Source organism: Plecotus auritus (assembly GCF_963455305.1).
Source record: "Plecotus auritus genome assembly, chromosome: 8".
Taxonomy (NCBI): Eukaryota; Metazoa; Chordata; class Mammalia; order Chiroptera; family Vespertilionidae; genus Plecotus; species Plecotus auritus.
Genome location: NC_137782.1, coordinates 31,930,276 through 31,954,688, shown reverse-complemented (window position 1 = coordinate 31,954,688; position 24,413 = coordinate 31,930,276). Strand labels below are relative to the sequence as shown.

The 24,413-nt window shown below is 42.8% G+C and overlaps 1 protein-coding gene across 4 annotated transcripts in view; it reads right to left on the bottom strand.

Annotated features, from left to right (window-relative positions):
* Window positions 1-24,413, bottom strand: part of PTPN2 (protein tyrosine phosphatase non-receptor type 2) — a 90,990-nt gene that overhangs the window by 56,399 nt on the left and 10,178 nt on the right. For all 4 annotated transcript variants that reach the window (XR_013961463.1, XM_080684731.1, XM_080684730.1 and 1 more), the window contains exon 2: window positions 9,257-9,347. Coding sequence is in view for 3 of the 4 variants with exons in the window: in XM_080684731.1 (XP_080540857.1) it covers window positions 9,257-9,347 (91 nt within the window). In the remaining variant the exon portion in view is untranslated. The remainder of the gene's footprint in view (window positions 1-9,256; window positions 9,348-24,413) is intronic.

Here is a 24,413-nt window from a genome sequence, read left to right as displayed (position 1 = left end):
TAGGGGTGACTAGGCCTGCAGGGGAGGGCAGTTAGGGGCAATCAGGCTGGCAAGGGAGCAGTTAAGCATCAGGCTGGCAGGGGAGTGGTTGTTAGGAGGTGATCAGGCTGGCAGGCAGAAGTGGTTAGGGGCAATCAGGAAGGCAGGAGAGAGATCCAAGATGGCGGCATAGGTAAACACCTAAACTGCTGCCTCGCACAACAATTTCAAAACTACAACTAAAAGACAAAACGTCTATCACCCAGAACCACGGGAAAGCTGGCTGAGTGGAAGTTCTACAACTAGAAGGAAAGAGCAAACAGCATTGAGGGGTGCACAAGCGCTGAAAAGCTGAGGTACGGAGACGCGCGAATCGGGCTGGTGACGGGTGACTGGGATCGCTGCTGTTTTCAACCCGAAGGGAGATAAGCTCCCGATTACTCCGAACTCGTTTCTGGGGAGACGCGGGGGACCCAAACTCCTACGGGGAGAAGCTGGACTGTCTGCTGTGGGGTCGGAAAGTGAGGGAGGCTTGCTTGCAGGGCTGCGCGCAGGAACAATTGTTTATTGTGCTGGGGCGCGGGACGTGGGGACAGGGTGGGAGACGCAGAGCCGCAAAGCCGCAGAACCAGCTTACTGGCAGTCTTCGCTGTTTGCCACGCCCTAGCCTGGTCACGCCCTGAGACCCCGCCCTGCACAATCTACGAACCCACCCAAGCTCCAAGCAGCGGCTTTAGCATATGAATGGCCTGCCCTATCGCAGCTTAACCTAGCAAACTTGCAGCCCGGGTCAGACAGCTCCAAAACCTCCAAACCCCAAGCAAAGAGGAGAAAACTGTAGTTCTTGCTGTAGCTCCTGCTGGGTGGCCTCAGACAGTAGCTGACCTGCACCCCATTGGAGATCCAGAAGCCAGTGTGCCTAGTGGTCAGTGTGAGACACCAGATTTCAACTCCTCACATCCATAAGTGACACATTCAAGAGGCAGACTCAGTGAGCACCAAAGCCCCACTGAAACAAGTCCTGCACCATAAGCGTGTCTCCAGCGCAGCAGTTCTTCCATTATAGACACAGCAGGTCCTTACAGCCAATTGGCCTGGAGGTCAATTCCTCCCAGTGTACCAACAGCAATCAAGGCTTAACTACACCAAGACTTTGCACTCAGCCCACAAACGGGTGTACCAAAGGCGTCCACCTCAGGTGATTGGGGAGGCTGAGCTACTGGCCCCTATAAGTCACCTACCACACAAAGCCACTCCATCAACACAAGGAAGCAGCAAAAGGCAGAGACAAAGAAACATGTCACAAATGAGAGAAATGGAGGAAAGCAAACTAATGGACGACATAGAGTTCAGAACCACATTTATAAGGTTACTCAAGAATCTTCTAAAAACCGCCGAGAAACTTGATGAGACCTCCCAGGAGCTTAGTGAGACCTTCAAGGACCTTAATGAGAATGCCAAAAAAATGGAAAAGGACCAGTCAGAAATTAAGCATACACTGTCTGAAATAAAGAATATACAGAAACTCAACTGTAGATCAACGTACCCCAAGAATCAAACCAAAGATCTGAAATATGAGGAAACAAAAAACACCCAACCAGAAAAACAAAAAGAAAAAATCCAAAAATATGAAGATAGTGTAAGGAGCCTCTGGGACAACTTTAAGCTTACCAACATCCGAATTTTTGGGGTGCCAGAAGAAGAGAGAGAGCAAAATATTGAAAACCTATTAGAAGAAATAATGACAGAAAACTTTCCCTACCTGGTGAAAGAAATACTTACAAGTTCGGGAAGCACACAGAACCCCATACAAGAGGAATCCAAAGAGGACCACACCAAGACACATCATAATTAAAATGCCAAGGGCAAAAGACAAAGAGAGAATCTTGAAAGCAGCAAGAGAAAAACGGTTAGTTACCTACAAGGGAGCACCCATACGACTGTCAGCTGATTTCTCGGCAGAAACTATGCAGGCCAGAAGGGAGTGGCAAGAAATATTCAAAGTGATGAACAGCAAGAACCTACAACCAAGATTACTCTACCCAGCAAAGCTATCATTCAGAGTTGAAGGTCAGATAAAGAGCTTCACAGACAAGAAAAAGCTAAAGGAGTTCATCACCACCAAACCAGGATTACATGAAATGCTGAAGGGTGTTCTTTAAGAAGAGGAAGAAGAAGAAAAAGGTAAAGATAAAAATTATGAACAACAAAATGACATCAAATACATACCTACCAACAAGTGAATCTAAAAATCAAGTGAATAAAAAATCTGAAGAACAGAATGGACTGGTGAATATAATAGAATCAAGGACATAGAAAGGGAGTGGACTGACAATTCTCAGGGGGGAGGGGGTGTGAGGGGTGCGGGAAGAGACTGGACAAAAAGCTTACACCTATGGATGAAGACAGTGGCGGGGGGTAAGGGCATGGGGTGGGGTGGGGAATCAGGTGGAGGGGAGCTAGGGGGAAAAAAAGAGGAACACCTGTAATAATCTGAACAATAAAGATTTATTTTAAAAAAAAAATCAGGAAGGCAGGCAGGCAGGCGAGCAGTTGGGAGCCAGCAGTCCTGGATTGTGAGAGGGATGTCTGACTGCCCATTTAGTCCCGATCCAGGATCGGGACTAAATGGGCAGTCTGACATCCCTTGCGGGGTCCCAGATTGGAGAGGGTGCAGGCTGGGCTGAGGGACACACACCCCCGTGCATGAATTTCGTGCACCGGGCCTCTAGTTTAATAATAGAAATAATAGATCCTCATGTCTAGCATTAGAGAATCCACATTCTTTTAAGACTTACATGGAATGTTTATAAAAGATGGACCATAGACTAGTCTGTAAAGTAAAACTTAATTTAAGAATTGCTATCTTAGCCCTAACCAGCTTGTCTCAGTGAATAGAGCGTCAGCCTGTGGACTCAAGGGTCCCAGGTTCGATTCCCATCAAGGGCATGTACCTTGGTTGCGGGCACATTCCCAGTAGGGGGTGTGCAGGAGGCAGCTGATTGATGTTTCTCTCTCATCAATGTTTCTAACTCTCTCTCCCTCTCCCTTCCTCTCTGTAAAAAAATCAATAAAATACATTAAAAAAAAAAAAAGAATTTCTATCTTATAAGCCATGTTCTTTGAATGTATGCAATTAAAGTATAGATTATTAATATAAATTTTTAAATTCCCATATTGGAATATATAAAATTTCTAGATAATTCATGGAAACTTAAAAATATTTAAAGGAGAACAACACGTAATATACTACTTCTATCAAAACTTGCACAAAACTACTACTAAGAGTCCTGGCCAATGTTTCTCAGTGGTTAGAGTGTCAGCCCACAAACCAAAGGGCCTCAGGTTCTCTTCCTGGTCAAGGGCACGTACCTCATTGCATACTCCATCTGGCCCCTTGGTGAGGGCAGGTGCAGGAGGCCACCAGTCCATGTGTCTCTCACTTGGATGTTTTTCTCCCTCTCCCCCTCCACTCCTCCCTTCCACTCTCTCTCTAAAGATCAATGGAAAAAAATATCCTCGGATGAGGATTAAAAAAAAAAAAAAAACACAAAAAAAAACAACCAAAAAACTACTACTAAGAAAATATACTATCTTAAATGTCTGTATTAAAACAGAAAGTTGTGCCTGGCCAGAAAGTTGGTTCTTAGATAAGAGTAACAAACTCTGGCAAGATTAAGCAAGAAAAATAAAACAAAAGCCAGAGAGAGAGACAAAGGTGTATATAAACAATATCAGAAGAGAAAAGGGGAATGTAAATACAGATGTAAAAGGAATTAAGATGCATATTTAGTATTTGTTTTTTTTTTGTTTTTTTTTTGTTATTAATGCATTAAATTTTAATTTAAATAAAATAAACACCCAAATAAACTTTTATGTAGTCCAAATCTGCACAGTAAGGCAACAAAAATTTGACATTTCTGGAGTAAGCATATAAGAACTAGTATTTTTTCAAATGGCCCTTAAACATAAGACAACTACCCCAAATTAACATTCAGAAACAAACATCTGGCAGTGTTGAAATTATAGAAAACTGATAGGTGGTAAATTTGTTTCCAACATGTAGTTTTCAAGGTTAATTTTGATTTTTGACCATAAGCCATTGTTTGCTTTGTATAAAACTCCCCATGTATAAGTAACTTTACAGGGAAAAAAATTCATAACACTCACTCATAAAGTTTCAGCTTAAAAGAACACCAGCCCTCATCAATTCCAACACACCCTTTTGTGACAAGGGAATGGAACCTCAGAGATGTAAAGTACCTATGGGCACAGAGCAGATCATCAAAGAAGTGAGACAGGGAGCCAAATCTCCTGGGTACCACTGCCAGCTATCATCTCTAATTCATACGAAGCGCTTAACCCATCAAGTCTTTCAACATCTGACCCCTGAGCCAGGTCTCCATTTTAACCTCCAATTTTGAAATGGGGGTCTGAAAATTAATGCCACATTGTACAATGACATCATTATGCGAACCGAGCCAGCTGAGGTCCTAGAGCTCTGTTTTTTCACAAGTCCCCGATGCTTTCATTTTTCAACCTGGCACCTTTGGTGTCCACTAAGTATTCACTTGGAGTTCTTTTAAAAGGAAAGTTTCACACACTTCCCATGGCCTCTATTCTCATAGAAGGAGTGACATTTGAGAATTCTGACAGTAAGGCATCTCTGACTTCAATCACAGAGTGCAAAAATGAATATTTTCCACATGCAACTTTGAAGGTTGGTGCTCTTTTAACATAGCCTTTCAGTTTTACTTGAGATTGACTGCGGGGGAATTGGATGGTAGTTCAAACAGCGCAGCAGAGGATGTTTGATAATCAGTGTCCGGCGTAAGAGGAAGGATGATGAGGTGTCTGGCGCCAATGCACGGCAAAGCCCGTGGCTTAGGGGGAGATAATTGATGCAAAGAAACTTCCACAGAAAACTTCTATTGCCACTTGTGTGAGCTCAGCTTCGGCTCTCCAGCTGGTGCTGATGTTGCCCCCATACTTTTTTCTCAAATTGCTATTGATGGGAGAATTTCATGTAGTATTGGTTGGTATCAACTCATAAAATATGTATATATCTGTATACAGATATGTTCTAATATATAATGTAATATATCTTTATATATTATAGAGAGAGATTAAGAAAGAATAAACATTTAAAGAGAAATAAAGACATGAAAGATGAGTACTTTTTTTTTCCTTCTTGGTTATAGAAGAAAAAGTTCTAGTGTCTTGATATATGCTCAGTAGTATTTCAGATTTTACAATAACATTTTTCTTATAGAAACTATGTTAGTTAGGTATTGAAGACATTATCTAAATGCTAGATAACTTGTTTTTTGGCTTGTTTGTACATGCGTTTATAAACTCCACAATACACGGTTATCATATTTGCTTCTACAGTCACTAGTTTTACAATTTCCAATGCTTTTCATTCCTCCATTTGCTACCATTTCACTTCAACCTAAACAATTTGTTTTAACATTTCTTGTAGTGCACGTTTCCAAAGATAAGTTATTCCATCTTTTGGTGTCCAAAGTGTTTTCTTTCACCTTGATTTTTGAAAGATAATTTTGCTGACTATAGGATTCTAAGTTGTGAGTCCCTACCCTCCACCCTCCTTCTTTACCTCCTTCAGTCCGTTAACATATTTGTTTCATTGTCTTCTGGTCTTCCATTATGATGAGAATTTAGCCATCATTTGTTAATCTCATAAACCATTTCTCTTTATATAATGCGTCCCCGCCACCACCTTATAGCTTTAACTGTTTTCTCTTTCTCTCTCTCTCTCTCTCTCTCTCTTTTTTTTTTTTTTTAAATAAATCTTTATTCAGATTATTACAATTATTTCTCCTTTTTCCCCCCATAGCTCCCCTCCACCCCTTTCCCACCCCACCTTCTGCCCTTACCTCCCCCCCACTGTCCTCATCCAAAGGTGTATGATTTTTGTCCATTCTCTTCATGAACCCCCCATACCCCTTTCCCCCTGAGAATTATTGGTCCACTCCCTTTCTATGCCCCTGATTCTATTATATTCACCAGATTATTCTGCTCCTCAGGTTTTTAATTCACTTGATTTTTAGGTTCGCTTGTTGATAGATATGTATTTGTTGTTCATAATTTTTCTCTTTACTTTTTTCTTCTTCCTCTTCTTTAAGAATACCTTTCAGCATTTCATATAATACTGGTTTGGTGGTGATGAACTCCTTCAGCTTTTTCTTATCTGTGAAGCTCTTTATCTGCCCTTCAATTCTGAATGATAGCTTTGCTGGGTAGAGTAATCTTGGTTGTAGGTTCTTGCTATTCATCACATTGAAAATTTCTTGCCACTCCCGTCTGGCCTGCATAGTTTCTGTTGAGAAGTCAGCTGACAGTCGTATGGGTGCTCCCTTGTAGGTAATTAACTGTTTTTCTCTTGCTGCTTTTAATATTCTCTCTTTGTCTTTTGCTCTTGGCATTTTAATTATGATGTGTCTTGGTGTGGTCCTCTTTGGATTCCTTTTGTTTGGGGTTCTGTGGGCTTCCTGGACTTGTAAGTCTATTTCTTTCACCAGGTGGGGGAAGTTTTCGGTCATTATTTCTTCAAATAGGTTTTCAGTATCTTGCTCTCTCTCTTCTTCTGGCACCCCGATAATTCTGATGTTGGTACGCTTGAAGTTGTCCCAGAGTCTTCTTACATTATCTTCAACTTTTTGGATTTTTTTTTTTGCTTTTTGCTTTTTCGGTTGAGTGTTTTTTGCTTCTTTGTATTTCAATTCTTTGACTTGATTCTTGTGTTCCTCTATTCTGTTTCTGGGTCTCTGTATAATATTTTTTATTTCAGTCAGTGTATGTTTAATTTCTAGTTGGTCCTTTTTCATATCTTCGAGGGTCTCGTTATATTTATCGGCCTTTTCTAGGATATTCTTAAAAAGTCTTATAACGGTGGTTTTGAATTCTATATCCAGTCGTTTGTTTTCCTCCATTTCTTTCGTTTGTGATCTGATTCTTTGACCCCGCATTTTCACTGAATCCTTGAGTTGGTAAGGTAGATATTTGTGCTAGGTTTCCAATATGGCCCAGTGGGTCTGCTTCCCCAGTTAACCTGAGGTGGACACTCTTGGTGCACCCCTTTGTGGACTGTGTGTACAGCCTTGTTGTAATTAAGTCTTTATTGTTGTTGGTATCACTGGGAAGAATTGACCTCCGGGCCAGTTGGCTGTAAGGATCAGCTATGTCTATGCTGGGAGAAGCCCGGTGCTGGAGACAGCCTTAAAGGATTAGACTTGCCAAATTGCAATAGCCTCTGTGCTCAGCTTGGATGGGGTGGAGTCTCAGTCTTGGCTTCCTGTCAGCCCCTCCCCTGCGCGCATGTGCGCTTTCAGTCCTCCGCCTTCCCCAGCTCGAGTCTCCGCCTGAGAGTCCAGACTCCCCCCACAAGAGCGTGGGTCCCCAGGGGCTCGCCTGGAACTGGGGTTCACTGCAGTCAGAACTGGGGCTCGGTGCAGTCAGAATCCTCTGACTCCCCTCCACTAGGGAAAGCCTGTGGCAACCCCCGCAGCCTTTGTGCGCACCGGCGCGGCGCGTGTGCGCACTTTCAGACCTCCGCCTTCCCCGGCTCCTGAGTCTCCGCCCGAGAGTCCAGACTCCCCCTACAAGAGCGTGGGTCCCCAGGGGCTCGCCTGGAACCGGGGTTCACTGCAGTCAGAACTGGGGCTCAGTCAGGATCCTCTGACTCCCTTTCACTAGGGAAAGCCTATGGCTACCTCCGCAGCCTTTGTGCACACTGGCCCGTGTGCGCCTTCAGACTTCTGCCTTTCCCAGCTCGCGGTCCGAGGCTTCCTTCCCCCTTCCGCCAGAGGAAGTCAGCCAAGCTCTCAGCCGCTCTTCCTCTCTGCGCGCACAAAGCCCCTTTGCCGTACCTCCAATTCTCTGTGGGCTTTTCTCCTTCCTTCTAGTTGTAGAATTTTCACTCAGCCTGCTTTCCTGTGGTTCTGGATGGTGTCCGTTCTGTCTTTTAGTTGTAGTTTTGAAATTGTTGTGCGAGGCAGCAGTTTAGGTGTTTACCTATGCCGCCATCTTGGTTTCTCTCTTCATATTTAGTATTTGAATGCATATTTAATTCTAAAACCCTGGTATAACAACTGTTCACAAAATTGTGTGTTCGTGTGTATCAAATCTAAATGACCCATAGAGAAAGTGTTATGTGAAAGAATGGCATACCAAAAGCTACTATTAGAACCATTGAAAAGACTGTTTATGATAGGAAAATGTTTAAATAGGAAAAGAGCTACAAATTAGTATGTGTAAGATTCTAATTTTAAATTTAAAAGAATATATGTATAGATTTACAAAGAAAAAATATCCAAAGATTGCAAACCCAAAAGGTTTTATTTTAGATTGTGGTGTTTTTTTTTCCCCTTTACACATTTCTATGTTTTATAAGTTTTCCACAGAAAATAGAGACTACTTTTGTAGTTTGGGGGGAAAGAAAGAAAGTACACCAATAAATATTTTAAAGTAATACCAATAAAGTATACGAAATAATATGAAAAGGAAGTATACATGTGTATACACATACACACATATAAGGTTACAATTATTTTAAAGAAAGAAAAATTATGCATATGAAAAGAAAAAAAGATTGGTAGGAGATACATCAAAATAATGGTGGCTATGTGGACAAAATAATTATGGGCAATTTTCCTTCCAAGAATGTGTATTATATTAATATTTAAAAAATTACTGCCCATCCGGTGTGGCTCAGTGGTTCAGTGTTGAGCCAGGACTAAGAGGTCACCGTTTTTGTTTTGTTTTTAAATATATTTTTATTGATTTCAGAGAGGAAGGGAGAGGGAGAGAGAGATAGAAACATCAATGATGGAAGAGAATCATTGATCGGCTGCCTCCTGCATGGCCCCTACTAGGGATCGAGCCCGCAACCCGGGCATGTGCCCCTGACCAGAATCGAACCTGAGACCTTTCAGTCCGCAGACCAGGGCTCTATCCACTGAGCCAAACTGGCTAGGGCAAGGTCACCGGTTTGATTCCTGATCAGCGCACATGCTGGGGTTGTAGGCTCGATCCCCAGTAGGGGGTGTACAGTAGGCAGCGAACTGATGTCTCTCATTAATGTTTCTAATCTCTCTATCCCTCTCCCTTCCTCTCTCTCTAAAAATCAATAAAAAATATATATATTTTTAAAATTACTGTACTTATCAACCCTGACCAAACCTTCTTTTTCACTGTATCCTGCCTCCTGAAACAAATCAACAAACATAAATATGCACAGAAACCCACAGGTACTTACATGGGCTTACATCTCTGTATCTGTTTCGATTTCTGTTTTCTGGAAACTTGGCCACTCTATGAGGATAGTCATGGGACTCATTTCGAATTTCCTTAAAATAACAGAAATATATTTTAATATTCCTCTTAAATATTATATAGAAAAACAGATACTTTCCCAGCCAGTACAAAATAACACTTATTGAACACTTGTAATATGCCAAGTACTATGCAAAATACACTATATACATTATCTCATTCAATTCTTACAATACCTATGCAAGGAATGACTTGAGAGGTTAAACAACCTACCGAAGGTCACAAAGCTAGTAAGTGGCAGACCTAAGGACTGAACCAAGGTCCTTCAGGCACCAAAGTCTTTGCTCTTGATATATTTATTTACTGTCATGCTATATTCAACACCTATAAGGCAACATTAAACATTTTATGACACATAGAATGCAATGAGGTACCTAAGATTATATCATATTCAAATTTCTGACTAAACGCTCATAATATTATCTAACTATATTTCAAAGTTTCTATCTTAAAATTGTAATCTATTTTTTATCTTCATGTCATATAACTTTTACTTTGAGTCCAGAAATAGCCTCAAATTTTATTTCTGCAGCCATAAATGATTAGCAACAACCACTAGGCCTGAGGCACATTTTAGGACCCTTGTGGTTCTCTGTATTCCACTATGGAAGAAATTCTGTGAGGTTATGCCTGCATTAGGCGCAGATACTTGTATCCAACATCAGCAGGTTTTTTCTTTCATATGAAATACTAGAAGCCCGGTGCACTAATTCCATGCATGGGGGGTGGTGGGTGGGGGGAGGCCTCAGCCTGGCCTGCGCCCTCTCACAGTCCGGGAGCCCTTGAGCGATGTCCTACTGACGGCTTAGGCCCACTCCCTGTGGGCAGTCAGACATCAGCGCTACCGCAGAGCCAGGAGAGGCTCCTGCCACAACCACTGCGCTTGCGAGCCGTGAGCCCGGCTTCTGGCTGAGCGGCACTACCCCTGTGAGAGCGCACTGACCACCAGGGGGCAGCTCCTGCGTTGAGCATCTGCATCCCTGGTGGTCAGTGCGCATCATAGGTACCGGTCATTCTGCAGTTCGTTCAATTTGCATATAAGCCTTTTATTATATAGGATAATTCTAAGAACTCGGGTAAAAACAGAAACATACCAAAAAAATAGTATGCATTAACAGCAACATTTAATTTGGGCTTTTTTTTTTCACACTAACGCATGTGAGAAAAAAAGCATTTTAAAAGTCAGACACCAGATAGTTCTAGAAATTAAGCACAAATAAATTATTCAACTAATTTCTTGATGAACATCCTTACTCTGGGTTCCCTTGCCTGCCACGACTGCTACCAGCTCTAAAACAGTTAACTTTTTAGTTCATGTTTTTATTCATTGTGCCTTCCAATGAATGCAAGAGAAGGGAATACAGATCCACTCTCAGTTGGAGGAATCTCAGTCACATTGTGGAAAGAGCACGTGTGATACAAAATATGTTGGTACAGCCATTTTGGAAAATGCATTTTGCCACACAGAAAAACAGAAACACACACACTTCACAATTGTTGCTGTGGACTTCTTAATGCTACTGTCACATCCAGCAATCTTGCCGAGCTCTCTAGTATTTTGTAGCTGATTCTGAATTTCTCCGTATCAGTAGTGTAATTCTGTCTCTTCCTTATACTTCATATTTATTTCATCATACCTTTTGTTTCTTCTTTTTTTTTAAAAATCTAATTCCACTGGTTAGGATTTCCTATCTATAGTCAAATAGAAATACGCCCCCCCCCCCCCCCGATTTTGAATGCATTGCTTCTAAGGTTTAACCACTAAGTGTAATACTACTTTAGGTTTCTGGTAGAATGAAGTTGGACCTTTACCATAAACCATACACAAAAACTAACTAAAAATGGATCAAAGACCTAAATATAAGACCTGAAACTATAAAACTCTTAAAAGAAAACACAGGGTTTGAAAATTTTCATGATACTGGATTTGGCAATGATTTCCCAAATTAAGACACTAAAAGCACAGGCAACAACAACAAAAAATAGACCATGATCTTGGATTTGGCAATGGTTGCTTTTTTTTTTTTTTAATTTTTATTGATTTCAGAGAGGAAGGGAGAGAGAGATAGGAACATCAACAATGAGAGAGAATCATTGATCAGCTGCCTCCTGCATGCCCTACACTGGGGATGGAGCCTGAAACCCAGGCATGTGCTCTTCACCGGAATTAAACCCGGGATCCTTCAGTCCACAGGCCGACGCTCTATTCACTGCGCCAAACCGGCCAGGGCAGCAATGGTTTCTTAAATTATGACACCAAAAGCGCAGGTGACACAAGAAAAATAAATTAGACTTCATCAAAATTAAGAATTTTTGCACATCAAATGACACTATAGAGTGAAAAGATAACCCACATATTGGGGGGGAAATATTTGCATGTCATATATCTGACAAACGATTTATAACCAGAATAAAGAACTTCTACAATTCAAAGACAAAAGGACAATGAATTAAAAAATAGGCAAAGACATTTATTAGAATGACCAAAATCCAGAATACTGACAACACTCAATACTGACAAGAATGTGGAATATTAGTAACTCTCATTCATTGCTGGTGGTAATATAAAATGTTACAGCCACTTTGGAAGACAGTTTGGTGGTTTCTTATAAAACTAAACATAGTCTTACCATATAATCCAGTAATCGTGCTCCTTGGTATTTACCCAAACGAGCTGAAAAGTTATGTCCACACAATAACCTGCACATGGATGTATATAGCAGCTGTATTAATGACTGCCCAGGCTTGGAAGTAACCAAGGTACCCTTCAGTAGAGGAATGGATAAATAGTCTGTGGTACATGCAGACAATAAAATATTGTTCAGTGCTAAAAAGAAATAAGCTATCAAGCCATGCAGATATTAAAGAACCTTAAATGCATATTACTAAGTAAAATAAGCCAATGTGAAAATGCTACATACTGTATGATTCCAACCATATGACATTCTGGAAAAGGCAAATATATGAAGACAATTAAAAGATCAGTTGCCAGGATTTGGGGGTGGGAGGGAGGAATGAATAGGCAGATTACAGAGGATTTTTAGGGCAGTGAAAATACTCTGTGTGATGCCATAATGATGGATATGTGTACACTGTCCGAATGTACAGAATGTATGCCACCAAGAGAGAACCCTAAGGTAAACTATGTACTTCGAATGATTATAATGTGTCAATGTAGGTTCATCAATTTTAACAAATGTACCTCTCTGGTGGGGGATTCTGATAATGGGGGAGGTTATGCATGTGTAGAGGCAGGGAAATCTTTGTATCTTCCCCTCAATTTTGCTGTGAACCTATAACTGCTCTAAAAAAAATAAAAGTCTTAAATGAAGGGAAAAAAAGGCAAATGACTTGAACAGACATTTCTGCAAAGATATACAAATAGTCAATAAGCACATGAAAAAGATGCTCAACATCCTTAGTCATTAGGGAAATGCAAATCTAAACCACAATGAGAGACCATACCTACTAACATGACTATAATTTTAAAAATGCAAAGTAACAAATGTTAGTGAGGATGTGAAGAAATAGGAATCCTTACACATTGCTGGTTGGAATGTAAAATGTTGCAGCCACTATGGAAAACAGTTTAGCAGTGCCTAAAAAAGCAACACCCAGCAATTCCACTTCTAGATCCAAATATAAAAGAATTAAAACAGGAACTCCAATAGGTATTTGCGCATCATGTTCACAGCAGCAGCACTATTCACAATAGCCAGAAGGAGGAAATAACCCGGGTCCACTAACAGATCAACAGATAAACAAAATGTGTGTGGTACATATGTACCAAAAATATATTAGCCATAAATAAGAATGAACTTGATATAGGCTACAACATGGTCCAACCTTGACAACATTATGGTAAGTGAAATAAGCCAGACACAAAGGGACTAATATTGTATAACTAGAGGCCCAGTGCACGAAATTCGTGCTGGGGGGGGGGGGTATGTCCCTCAGCCCAGCCTGCACCCTCTCCAATCTGGCCCCCTCAAGGGATGTCCAACTGCCCGTTTAGGCCCAATCCAGGTGGATCGGGCCTAAACGGGCAGTCGGACATCCCTCTCACAATCCAGGACTGCTGGCTCCCAACTGCTTGCCTGACTGCCCCAAAACGCTTCTGCCTGCCAGCCTGATCACCCCCTAACCACTCCCCTGCTAGCCTGATTGATGCACCTAACTCTCCCCTGCCAGCCTGTTTGCCCCCAACTACCCTCCCCTGCAGGCCTGGTCACCCCTAACTGCCCTCCTCTGTAGGCCTGGTCCCCCTCAACTGCCCTTCCCTGCAGGCCCAGTCGTCCCCAACTTCCCTCCTCTGCCGGCCTGATCACCCCTAACTGCCCTCCCCTGCAGGCTTGATTGCCCCCAACTGCCCTCCCTTCCAGACCTGGTCCCTCCTAACTGCCCTCCCCTGCTGGCCATCTTGTAGCGGCAATCTTGTGTCCACATGGAGGCAGCCATCTTGTGTGTTTGAGTGATGGTCAATTTGCATATTGCTCTTTTATTAGATAGGATAGAGGCCTGGTGCACGGGTGGGGGCTGGCTGGTTTGCCCTGAAGGGTGTCCCAGATCAGGGTGGGGGTTCCCTTGGGACGTGGGGCGGCCTGGGCGAGGAGCCTGTGGTGGTTTTCAGGCCAGCCACGCCCCCTGGCAACCCAAGCGGAGGCCCTGGTATCTGTGGTTTATTTATCTTCTATAACTGAAACTTTGTAGCCTTGAGTGGAGCCAAGCCTCCTGCTCACTCTGTGGCTGCAGCCATTTTTGTTGGGATTTATTTACCTTTTATAATTGAAACTTTGTAGCGGAGGCCAAGGCAGGCCAGGGCTGCGGGCAACTCAAGCCTCCTGCTCTCTCCACCTCCGTGGCTGCCGCCATTTTTGTTGGGATTTATTTATCTATCATTGAAACTTTGTAGCCTTGAGTGTAGGCCTGGGCCGGCCAGGGCGGCAGGGAAGCTTGGCTTCCTCCATTGCCGGGGAAACCCAAGCCTCCTGCTTGCTGCAGCTACATGGCCGCAACCATCTTGGTTGGGTTAATTTGCATACTCGCTCCTGATTGGCTGGTGGGCGTGGCTTGTGGGTATAGCAGAGATACGGTGAATTTGCATATTACTCTTTTATTAGGATTCTACTTGTATGAAGTACCTGGAACAGGCAAATTCATAAGAGATATACTGGTTAAAGTCAAGGTTAGGTGTGGGAGAAATAGGGAGTTATTGCTTAATGGGCACAGTGTGTCTGTTTGGGGTGCTGAAAGGATTCTGGAAATAGTGGGAATGGTTGCCCAACATTGTATTTGGACTATACTCTGAAAAATGTCAGGCTTTGTTATATATATTTTACCACAAAAAATTAATTGAATGCCTACCTCATTCTTTATACCAAAAAAAAAAAGGTCCTTTTTGAATAATGATTTCAACATAAAAAAAAATGAAACCACAAACTTGTATAAGAAAACACTGGAGAAAAATCCTATATAATAAAAGCCTAATATGCAAATTGACTGAAGGTGGAACAACCTTTGACGTGCACTGACCACCGGGGGCAGACGCTCAACACAGGAGCTGCCGTGACGCGCACTGGCCATTTACACAGAAACAGCACTGCAGACCTGGCGCCCACAAAGCAACATTTGGCTTCCCCCAAGTGCGACACAGGCCCTACCACCACCCTGGAGCAACAGCCCACCAAATTGCAGCTGACTCTGCCGAGACCCCATGACACAAAATGCAGCCCACAATCCAGCCCAGCCCAGAAACGGTGGCTGTGGGCACCGGGTAATGACATCATGCAGCAACACCTGGCTTCCTCTCCCTAGCGACTAGCCTCCTTGGAGTTTCTTCACCCCAGGAACACGACTTGCTTTATAGCCAGGTGAAAACATTTTACACTTTAACCAAATGTCTGTGAAGTGTTTTCCTGTGCCTCAACTCATCTGATCCTCACAGAAGTCCTGGAGTAGCTAGATAGGAGACTTCGTGGAATCCTATTTTCTTTTCATTAGCCAGAAAACAAAGATTTAAAAAGTTTAGAAACTTGACCCAACTGAAAAGAAATAAGAAATAATGGACCTTGAAAATGACTTCAGGATTTCTCACTGCTCAGAATATAGTCAAACACTGCTGCAGTTAAATATTTTACCCTTGGTTCTCCCTGCATGATCTACAATAATAATCTGCTTTGTGTTGACACTTACTGCTGTGTTGCTGACAATTACCTGAAAGAGAAGTTGGGATGCTTCACTGGGCTGGAATAAGTTTAGCTAAATCAGAAAGCAAGTCTAATTAAGCAAGTTTACCTATATATATATAAAGCTCTCACTGGTGCCAATCGCACATGTGTGTTTCGATCTGTCCTTGTCGATCGTGAATTTGGTTGACACTTCTATTGTAAAAAATGGGTGAATAGAGATATTTAAATACTTCTCTCATTAATTTCCTTTCAATGTGCACGATTTCGTGCACCGGGCCACTAGTTGTTGTAATGATAGAATAGAGAGAGGGCCTTTGTAAGTCATGGCACAAAAAAAAAACTAGAAAAGGCTGATAAATATGATTTCATAAAATCTTAAATTTTCTTCATGAAAAAAAAATACCATAAACAAGGTCAAAAGATAAACAAATTTAAAAAATATTTGCAATATATGACAAAGGCCTAACTTCCTTAATATGTAAAGAGCTCCTACATATCAAAAGGAGAAAAAAAATACAAATGGCTTTTAAAAATAAGAGAAGCTGTTCAACTTCACTCAAGTTAATTGCAAATTATAACCACAGTAGGACCATTTTTGGTCTATTAGATAAAGATCAAAAGTTTGAGCCCTACCCTAGCTGGTTTGGCTCAGTGGATAGAGCACCGGCCTGTGGACCAAAGGGTCCCAGGTTCAATTCTAGCACGTATCTTGGTTGCAGGCTCCACCCCGGCCCGAACCCTGGTCAGGGCTCATGCAGGAGGCAACCAACCAATGTGTTTCTCTCACATCGATGTTTCTCTCTGGCTTTCCCTCTCTCTTCCACTCTCCCTAAAAACCAATGGAATGAACAAGAACAGATCGATCTAGAGACAAATGGTAGGGGAGCGGGGGTTGGGGGATTAGAAAGCAACCAAAGGACTTGTATGCATGCATATTAGCATAACCAATGGACACAGACACTGGGGCAGTGGGGGCTTGCCCAGGGTGGGAATGGCTGGGGGGGTGGTCCATTGGAGAAAAAGAAAATATATGTAAAACTTTAGACAATAAAAAATAAAAGATCTTCAGCTACTAAAAAAAAAAAAGAAAAAATATCCTCGGATGAGGATTAACCAAAAAAAATATTTTTAGAGTTTGAGCCCTGGCTGAGTAGATCAGTTGATTAGATCATTGTCCCCATACGACAAGGTTCAAGTCCCAGTCAGGCACATACAAGAATCAACTAATGAATGCATAAATTAGTGAAACAACAAATTGATGTTTGTTTCTCTATCTCTCAAATCAATAAAAAAGTTTGATAACATAACTGAGTAGATAGAGGAATAGGGAAACAGGTACTTTCTTAAACTACTAATGGAAGTATATGTACATTACAACTTCTTTGGAAGGTTATTCATTACAGCACTGTTTGTAATAGCTAATGGATATATAAAAATAACATACATATCCATTATAACGAGTGGTTTAATAATGAATTCTATTTAACTGTTAAAATGAACACAAGGTGCAAAACAAGGGGCGGGCTAGGTAGAGGGAGGAGAGAGACAAGCAGGGGACAGCTTATATGTGTATAAAGTATCTCTGGGAAGATACACAAGAAAACTAGTTATAGTGATTGCCTGTAGAAAAGGAACTAGGGAGAACAGAGACAGTGACTTATTTTTCCACTACATACCTTTCTGTACTGTTTTCATTTTTGCCAGGTTCATAACTATTTCACCCTAACAACGATAAAAATTAAGTTACAGCAATAGAGATTTAAAAAATAAAAACTTTCCGATTTGAAATGTGAACCTGTTTAGTAACTTCACTAGTTAAAACATAATTCATCACAGAAGCAGTTCCTATCGTCATGGAGTGACTACAATTTTCTAAGGTTACCCCAGCGTACCAGCCCTTAACTAGGAACAGAGTGGTACACACTCTAGGAGCCATATGACCTTACTCCAACCCACTTAAGGAATTCCTAGAAGTACTATTAAGTAAACTGTTAAGAGGAATTGATAGCTTTCAGAGTATAAAACTGTTCAAATACAGTGAAAGAAGAAATAAAATAATTCAGTATGAGATATTTCTGCAGAGGAATGAAAGCAGTTTGAATTAAAGTTACAAATGAGTGACATGAACCAAATGAAACTGACAGAATGAAGAGTATATTAAATCAGATATACTGGATTATTAAAGAATTAGAAGACATGAAACTATCACATTTGAAAAGATACCAGAAATCCATAGATAAAAGTATCTAATCTTAAATCAGTTTCTTAACCAGGACTTCTTTCTATAGGTCATCAACCTCCAACAGTCTTTAGGGGGCCTATAAAACCCCTAAAGTCACATGGTAAATTTTGGAGGATTTTAAATACATGGACATTTCTCTCTTTCACAGGTTTCATTTTAAAGGTCTCAAAAGGTATTTACAATCTATAACCATTACTATTACTCTACCATAAATAGAACATTAACACTACATTAAATACATTTAAAATAGCACTACAAAAAATAATAAAATAGCACTATATTCATTCTTTTTTTTAAATATATTTTATTGATATTCTACAGAGAGGAAGGGAGAGGAATAGAGAGCTAGAAACATCAATGAGAGAGAAACATCTATCAGCCGCCTCCTGCACACCCCCCACTGGGGACGTGCCCGCAACCAAGGTACATGCCCTTGACAGGAACCGAACCCGGGACCCCTCAGTCCGCAGGCTGACGCTCCATCCACTGAGCCAAACCAGCCCCGGCTATATTCATTCTTAATGGCAATTTCGAACAATGCCTGACAAGATAGAACATCATTCCAAGTAACAATGGAACAGAAAAGTTTAGTATTTTACTCAAAACAGTAGAATCTGAAGTTATAATCTTCAAAATTAGTCTGCTGAATTGTAAGTCTTTCTCAGCTGTCAGCTACTATGTTTTAAATCTTCTATGCTAAACTGACTTAGCATATGGCTAGTTACTATTATCCAAAGTAATGGAGTGTATTATCAAAAGTCCTAATTTACTGGTTGGTTTAAATATTCTCTGCCCCTAACAGCTCACCAAAAAGAAATAACGACTTTAATGGAGCATTCAGTGGAACTACCACAGGGAACAGAGCATAGAGAATCTAGATAGGAATTTCCAGAGGAAACAAATCATATGTATACTTATTTGATAAAGTGAAGAGCCCACTTATGTTAACTATAATCTTGCTTTTCTAGATCTTATCTGTCCATATTGCTAGTTTACTTTCTGGAAGAGAATGAGCAGAGTAAGAGAACAAAGGGAACAGGCAGGGAGACAGGACAGCAGGAGACTGCAAGACAATAATTCTCCAACTGCAAACAGGGAATTCTGTGGACAGTAATGATTTGGGAGAAGCAAAAAAAAAAAAAAAAAAAGTTTGTTGAAGATTCTGTTAAAATCAAGATATTAAACAAGAGGCAAGCCAGAAAGACTAGGGCACTAATGTAACTACCTGGATTTTCTTAATTATAAGTATCATTAACCTATGTCAAAGGCAGAACAATATGATTTTTAGTCATGTAGTCTCTATTGGGGCACCATTCCCAAGGCTCCTTTCCCTTAAGCAGTGGTCCTTACCTTTTGAAAAGTCACAGAGATTTAAGAATCTGACAAAAGCTATGGAATCACACAGAAACTAAGTAACACACACACACACACACACACACACACACACACACACACACTTCAGCACAGTTTCAGGGGACTTGGAAATCCAGTCTTATCCTTGGATCCCAGGTACTATTTTAAAGGCCTCCAGTCCCAAAATGACCCTGCCTTTTATAACACATTCCATTCACTCCTTGCCATCAAAAATTTAAATGATTCCCTCAGTGCCATTAATCTCAACTAGACCATAAGAAGAAAGCAGTGTAGATGGTCACACTGGCAAATTAGAACAATGCTAAAATGAGAATCACAAAGACTAGATTTGGGCCTAAGCTGTGCCACTAATGCATATAACTTTATGTAAGTCACAACCTTATTCTGAATTGGTGTCTCCTTAGATGTGAATGAGGGAGTTGGAATAAACCAAGTGCTGATACTTCTAAAGGAGAGCACTATTCTTTTATTTAGTGAATACTTAAGTATCTAACATGTCAGATAGTGGGGAAACAAAGAAAAATGAGGCAACACTCAAGGAGCTAGATAAAAAAGTAGACAGTTATAATAAAACAATGTGACTAATACTCTATTAAAATATAGAGGGCTCAGGAATCAGAGGAGGAGGAGCATATAACTTTGCCTAAGGAGACTACAGTTCTGTTTTGTTTTTGTTTTTTAACCTTCTCCCCTAGAGTCTGGTCTTGAAAATGTTTCTCAAATAGATAAGATAGGCTCAGAGCATATACAGCACGTGCAGATTCCAAAGGTGTGAGAAAGCAGACTATTTTCAAGGAAAGTCAAGGCGTTTGATACTAGACTGCGCAACCATGTAAAAGCACTGAACACTAAGACTAGACAATAATAGGAGAATATGTAGTAGACATTGCAAGGGAAGTAGTTTAGAATAAGATAGCTTTGATTTATAAAGTCAAAGAGGAGCCTGCATAGCATCTGGTAGTAAAAATAAGTGGGAACTTTGTTCGCTGGAAAGAGGAGGGAGTCTGTTAGAATCCCAGGTGCTCTCCTAAAGGGCCAATGCACAGGAGCTTGCTCTTGGGAACTCACCCAGAGCTCTAACAGAGGGAAGGAGGCTCAGGGCATATGGAAGCCATAAAGAGAAGATCTGGATGGGATAGCCCCAGAGATCTGGGAGGTCAGCTACTGAGGTCAGTGGAGAAAGTGCACTAGCCCCATCCTCCAAATACTGGCGACACCACCTGCCAAGCTCAAGTTAGGAATAACGGACTGTTGGCTGCACCCAATAGGTACCTGAGGTGTGCTCTTTTACTGAAGAAACTATAGACAGACTCTCAGAGGATCACTGAACTGGGTGGTGTTGGAACAAGGGCCAATCTTTCCCCCCTATCACAAGGTAGGCAATTACCACCACCAACAGAAGACTCCTTTGTCAAGGTCTCAGGCAGCGGGCAACTACAGAGCTAGGAGGAGGCATGCACCTGCACCCCTCCGGAGGTCCTGTGCCATTCCCAATGGAGGACTGCCTTGAACTGTTCCTTTTGTTGGCACTGGCTTGCCAAGCACATGTCCACTGGGACATTTGGTGCGACCCTCTCAGAGCCTCCTGTCAAAGTCTCTGACAGTGTGCTGCCAAGCTAGAAAAAGGCAAGCAGCTTGCTCCTCTCCCAAGGGCCAGCACCACCCCAGCAGAAGGCTGCCTTGATTTGTTCCTCTAAGCCCTGCCAGCACCATCCTGCTGGTGCAGCCTCATGGGGAAAAGGCATCACGACTCAAAACTGGGGCATTTGGTGCGACCTGCTGGGAGATCTCTGGTCAGGGTCTCTGCAAGCGTGCTCCCTGGCCAAGAGAAGGATAGTAGCTCACTCCTCCCCAGTGGAGGGCTGCCTTGATCTGTTCCTCCAAGTCCTGCAGGGGGGAAGGGAGCAAGGAGCACCCTGAGCTGGGAGCTTTGGAATGCAGCTCTGTGGGAACCTCTGAAGATGTGGCTGCAGAGCTAGTTGTGCAGCTTTCTCCTCTCAGGCTGGCCCTGGCCCCTTCCTACTAGGCTCAGATTTGAGAGTGCATTTACTTTAGTCCCGAGCTTGAGCAGGTGTGGCTACAGAGCTAAAGGAGAAGTGCAGCTCGCCTCACTGTTGGTGCCACTGCCAAAAGAAGGCTGTCTCAATCTGTTTGCCCAAGTCCCGGTGAACCCCATCCTGTCCTGCCAAGCTTGCCCCTGGAGTGAGGACAGTTGGCTATACCACCCTGAACCTGTGGTACACTACTCCTGAGGGAGCTAGAGTTGGAGACTCTGGCAAAGAGTGAATGGTACTGCTCTGGAGTAGGGGCCACATTCTCCCCATTAAGTGTCAAACCACACTGTCCCAAATTAAGGACTCACTAGCCCTGTCCACTCAACCTACCAAACTTGAACCCTGTGGAAGGGTCAGTGGGGCGTGACCAGCTTGGGTCCACTCTATAACTTTTCTGCATAAAATTCTAGAGGAAGTCCAAGCAACCTCTAGGGGGAGTGGAGTAGCCATCAGGTGGACACTGACCTCAGGGAGTCTTAATTTTTGATTTATCTGACTCCAGCTCATAGCTCCAGGAAGCCAACCCATCTACACAGATTGGCCCCACCCATGCACACTCAGGTCAAGTAGATGCAGACACAAACAGTAAACAGTGTGGGAGCTCCAGACAGGTAGCCCAAAACCAGTCACTCACAACATCTGACAGCGACCTGTACCTGGTCCCCAACCAAGTGGACCCAGAACCAACAAAACCAGTGGTGGGCTTCAGACCACACCAAAGCTCAACCCAACTAGCCACACAAGTGACACACCCAAAGAAGATTCCAGCAGGCACCAGATGCTGTTAGGAACAACTCCACCTAAGAGGGCAGCCCCTGCACAGCATCTCATACACAGTGATTGAGGTTTATCTTTATAGCCACCCAGCTTGAAGAGTTAACTCCACCCATGAAAGGGCCAACAGCATTCATCAAGTCACAACTACAACAGGGGAGTGTGAGCACAACCCATTAACATTCCTGGAGCAAGGAACACAGCTGATCTGAAAGACTGTGCCACTGAGCCCAACAAGACACCTAGAGACTGCACCTGCACAGCAGCTTGTACACCATGGTCAATGTTGAGCCTCAGTCAGCCAACTTGAGGGTTGATTCCACCCATGAACAGGCCAACAGCAATCAAGACTCAATTACAATAGGAAGGCCCAAATAACCCACACAAGAGACATTCCGAGAGTACCCAGCTCAGGAGATGAAGGAGACTGCACCACTGGGTCCTGAAAGACACCTACGACAAAAGGCCACCCCACCAAGACTGGGAGTCATAGCAGTTCTTCTATAAACACAAAGAGACAGCCAGCCAAAATGGGAAAATAAAGAAACAGGCCCAAATGAAAGAACAGGAAGAATCACCTGAAAAAAAGAGCCAAATGAAATGGAGGCAAGTAATTTATCAGAAACAGAGCTCAAAGTAATAGTTATAAGAATGTTCAACAGCATGCAAAAGGACATAGAAACCATTAAAAATACTCAGGCAGAAATGAAAAATTCCACAGATGATATAAGGAATATCCTGAAGGCTCAATACAGCAGAAGATCGAACCAGCGATTTGGAAGATAAGGTAGAAAAAAAAATCACCCAATCAGAAAAAAAGAACAAGAATAGTTTAAGGGAGGGAGAAACCAAGATGGCGGCATAGGTAAACACCTAAACTGCTGCCTCGCACAACAATTTCAAAACTACAACTAAAAGACAGAACGGACACCATCCAGAACCGCAGGAAAGCTGACTGAGTGAAAATTCTACAACTAGAAGGAAGGAGAAAAGCTCACAGAGAATTGGAGGTACGGCAAAGGGTCTTTGTGCGCGCAGAGAGGAAGGGCGGCGGAGTGCCTGGCTGGCTTTCTCTGGCGGAAGGGGGAAGGGAGCCCCCGACCGCATTGAACCCCAGTTCTGACTGCAGTGAACCCCAGTTCCAGGCGAGCCCCCGGGGACCCACGCTCTTGTGGGGGGAGTCTGGACTCTCGGGCGGAGACTCGGGAGCCGGGGAAGGCGGAAGACTGAAAGTCCGCTCGCGCCAGTGCGCACAAAGGCTGCGGGGGCTGCCGCAGGCTTTCCCTAGCGGAAGGGAGTGGGAGGCTCCTGACGGCACCGAACACCAGTTCTGACTGAGGTGAGCCCCAGTTCTGACTGCAGTGAACCCCAGTTCCGGGAGAGCCCCTGGGGACCCACGCTCTTGTGGGGGGAGTCTGGACTCTCGGGCGGAGACTCGGGAGCCGGGGAAGGCGGAAGACTGAAAGTCCGCTCGCGCCAGTGCGCACAAAGGCTGCGGGGGCTGCCACAGGCTTTCCCTAGCGGAAGGGAGTCAGAGGCTCCTGACGGCACTGAACGCCGGTTCTGACTGAAGTGAGCCCCAGTTCTGACTGCAGTGAACCCCAGTTCCAGGCGAGCCCCCGGAGACCCACGCTCTTGTGGGGGGAGTCTGGACTCTCGGGCGGAGAATCGGAAGCCGGGAAGGCAGAGGACTGAAGGCACACACGTGCTAGCAAGGGCAAGGCTGACGGGAAGCCAAGACTGAGACTCCACCCCATCCAAGCTGAGCACAGAGGCTATTGCAATTTGGCAAATCTAATCCTATAAGGCTGTCTCCAGCACCGGGCTTCTCCCAGCATAGACACAGCTGATCCTTACAGCCAACTGGCCTGGAGGTCAATTCTTCCCAGTGATACCAACAACAATAAAGACTTAATTACAACAAGGCTGTACACACAGTCCACAAAGGTGTGCACCAAGAGTGTCCACCTCAGGTTAACTGGGGAGGCAGACCCACTGGGCCAAATTGGAAACCTAGCACACAAATCTACCAACTCAGGGAAGCAGTGAAAATGCGGCGTCTAAGAATCAGATCACAAACGAAAGAAATGGAGGAAAACAAACGACTGGATATAGAATTCAAAACCACGGTTATAAGGCTTTTTAAGAATATCCTAGAAAAGGCCGATAAATATAACGAGACCCTCGAAGAGATGAAAAAGGACCAACTAGAAATTAAACATACACTGACTGAAATAAAAAATATTATACAGAGACCCAAAAACAGACAAGAAGAACACAAAAATCAAGTCAAAGAATTGAAATACAAAGAAGCAAAAAACACTCAACCGAAAAAGCAAAAAGCAAAAAAAAAAATCCAAAAAGTTGAAGATAATGTAAGAAGACTCTGGGACAACTTCAAGCGTACCAACATCAGAATTATGGGGGTGCCAGAAGAAGAGAGAGAGC